Consider the following 2,172-nt stretch of genomic DNA (forward strand, 5'->3'; position numbering starts at 1 on the left):
ACGTTTAGCTAAATCAGAAAGCAGGGCTAATTAAGCAAGTTTATTCTATATCTATAAAAGGCTAAGTTGATTTGCGCATACGCAGTACATATAAACCTCTTGCTGATGCCAGTCTCGTGTTTTGATCTGTCATTGTCAATAGTGAATTTGGTTGACACTTCTATCATAGAGAAAGGGAGACTAGCGATATTAAGATAATTAATTCTTATAATTTCCTTTCAATGTACTCAAATTTGTGCACTGGGTCAACGTTTATTTTTAAATTGCCAGTGAGGGTCATGTACCGGATGGTCGGTTGGCTGATCGGTCACTTAGCCTTTTATATATATAGATTGGGGTGACATTGGTTCACTGATCTTTTGTATATAAATGTCTTATCCTTTCAAAAGTCCTGTGTGGCAGCCCAGCTGGTGTGGTTCAGTGGTTAAGCATTGACCTATAAACCAAGAGGTCACAGTTCGACAGAGACACACACCTGGACCTGCATGTTTTTGTTTTTACTTTAAACTTCACTGGTCGCACCCAGCTTCTTCCTTTGCCAACATGCAAGTTCTTTTCCTTCCCTGCCAGCCAGGCAGGCAGATGGGAGAGGCAGGTGCAGCCTTTCTTGTCGGTAGTTCTTTTCTTTTGAAGGCAGTGGGTTTTTCTCTTGCATTTCTGTCTTCAGTTTCAATTTATCAAATTCCTCAGTCTCAGCCACATTGGGTTTGTCAGATGTGGTTGCAGAGCCGGGGGAGTGAGGTTCGAGGAGTCTGATCGGCTCAGTGGCTGCCCAGTCTCGGTGGGTGGGGGCCGGTAGGGAGGGGAGGGAGACTTAGAGACAGAGTTTCTTAGTGAACGATATGTACATTTCTGGGATATACTCAATTTGGTCATGGTATATAGTCTTTAAAAAGTATTAGAATGTAGTGCATTTTCTATATACTGGTGAGTTTACTAACATTTTAAAGGATTTTCTTACATTCATGATGAAATTAGCCATGTGTTCGCTTATGTACTGTCCTTGTGTGGTTTTAGGGCCAGGTTTACATTGGCCTTACAGAATCGGGGGGTGGGTATTCTGTTTTTATATTTGGTTTAATAAGATTGAGATGCTCATTTCTTGAGCGTCTGTAGACTTTGTCAAATTTGGCGTGGTGTTTTGTCATTAGATTTTTAATTACTGCAGTTACAAAATTTTTTAAGCTTTCATAGCTGTTGTCTGCAGCAAGTCATATTTTTCTAGGAGCTTGTCAGTTCTGTCAGTATTTTCAGATCCTCAGGCTGTGGATGACTCACCAAAGGCTCTTACCCATCAAAGCCCCACAAAAACATAACCTCTGTGAAGTCTTAATTGCTTTCTGCAAATTGACTTCAGGATTTAAAATTCTGTAATCAGGAGTCCAGGACTCTGACTTGTTTTTGTGGTTTGAGCTGAGACCCTGTTCACATTCAGGCGAGGACAGTACTGTGTGTACAGGGAAGCAGTTGGCAACCTAAATTCCTCCGTTGTTGCCGAAACCGGTTTGGCTCAGTGGATAGAGCGTCGGCCTGTGGACTGAAGGGTCCCGGGTTCGATTCCGGTCAAGGGCATGTACCTTGGTTGCGGGCATATCCCCAGTAGGAGGTGTGCAGGAGGCAGCTGATCGATGTTTCTCTCTCATCGATGTTTCTAGCTCTCTATCTCTCTCCCTTCCTCTCTGTAAAAAATCAATAAGATTAAAAAAAAAAATCTTAAAAAAAAAATTCCTCCGTTGTTAGCCCTGGGCATCACTTATACCCTCTTGGCCCTCATGTCAGTGACATGGCGCATGTTAGTTATAGCAGATCACTTTATATTGTGTCTTTGTACCCAATCTTAATTTCCAGGGCTTGGTGAAGGCTTGTGCACACAGTAGGTTCCAAATAAATGTTGGTTGAGAATGCCACGCAGGGAATTTAGGAGGAGGGAGCCCTGTCCAGTATCAGGGATAAAAGAGGACTTTCATGCGAAAGGGCATTGGAGGCGATCAGCCACCCAGAGGCCCTCTGCATCCCTCTCTCTCTTCCAGGCAGTGGAGCGCGTCCTGTACCCACACCTGTCCACCTACTGGACGAACCTGCAGGCCGTGCTGGATGACTACTCCGTATCCAATGCCCAGGTGAAAGCGGACGGGCACAAGGTCTACGGCGCCATTCTGGTGAGTGAGCGGG

At 44.3% G+C, this 2,172-nt stretch overlaps 1 protein-coding gene across 1 annotated transcript in view; it reads left to right on the forward strand.

The window, feature by feature from the left end:
* The window catches only part of TAF6L (TAF6-like RNA polymerase II, p300/CBP-associated factor (PCAF)-associated factor, 65kDa), a 14,097-nt gene that overhangs the window by 9,004 nt on the left and 2,921 nt on the right, over positions 1 to 2,172 (forward strand). Inside the window, exon 10 of the mRNA XM_014545284.1 lies at positions 2,031 to 2,167. Within this exon, the coding sequence (XP_014400770.1) occupies positions 2,031 to 2,167 (137 nt within the window). The remainder of the gene's footprint in view (positions 1 to 2,030; positions 2,168 to 2,172) is intronic.

This window comes from Myotis brandtii, unplaced genomic scaffold (genome assembly GCF_000412655.1).
Source record: "Myotis brandtii unplaced genomic scaffold, ASM41265v1 scaffold1112, whole genome shotgun sequence".
Lineage (NCBI taxonomy): Eukaryota > Metazoa > Chordata > Mammalia > Chiroptera > Vespertilionidae > Myotis > Myotis brandtii.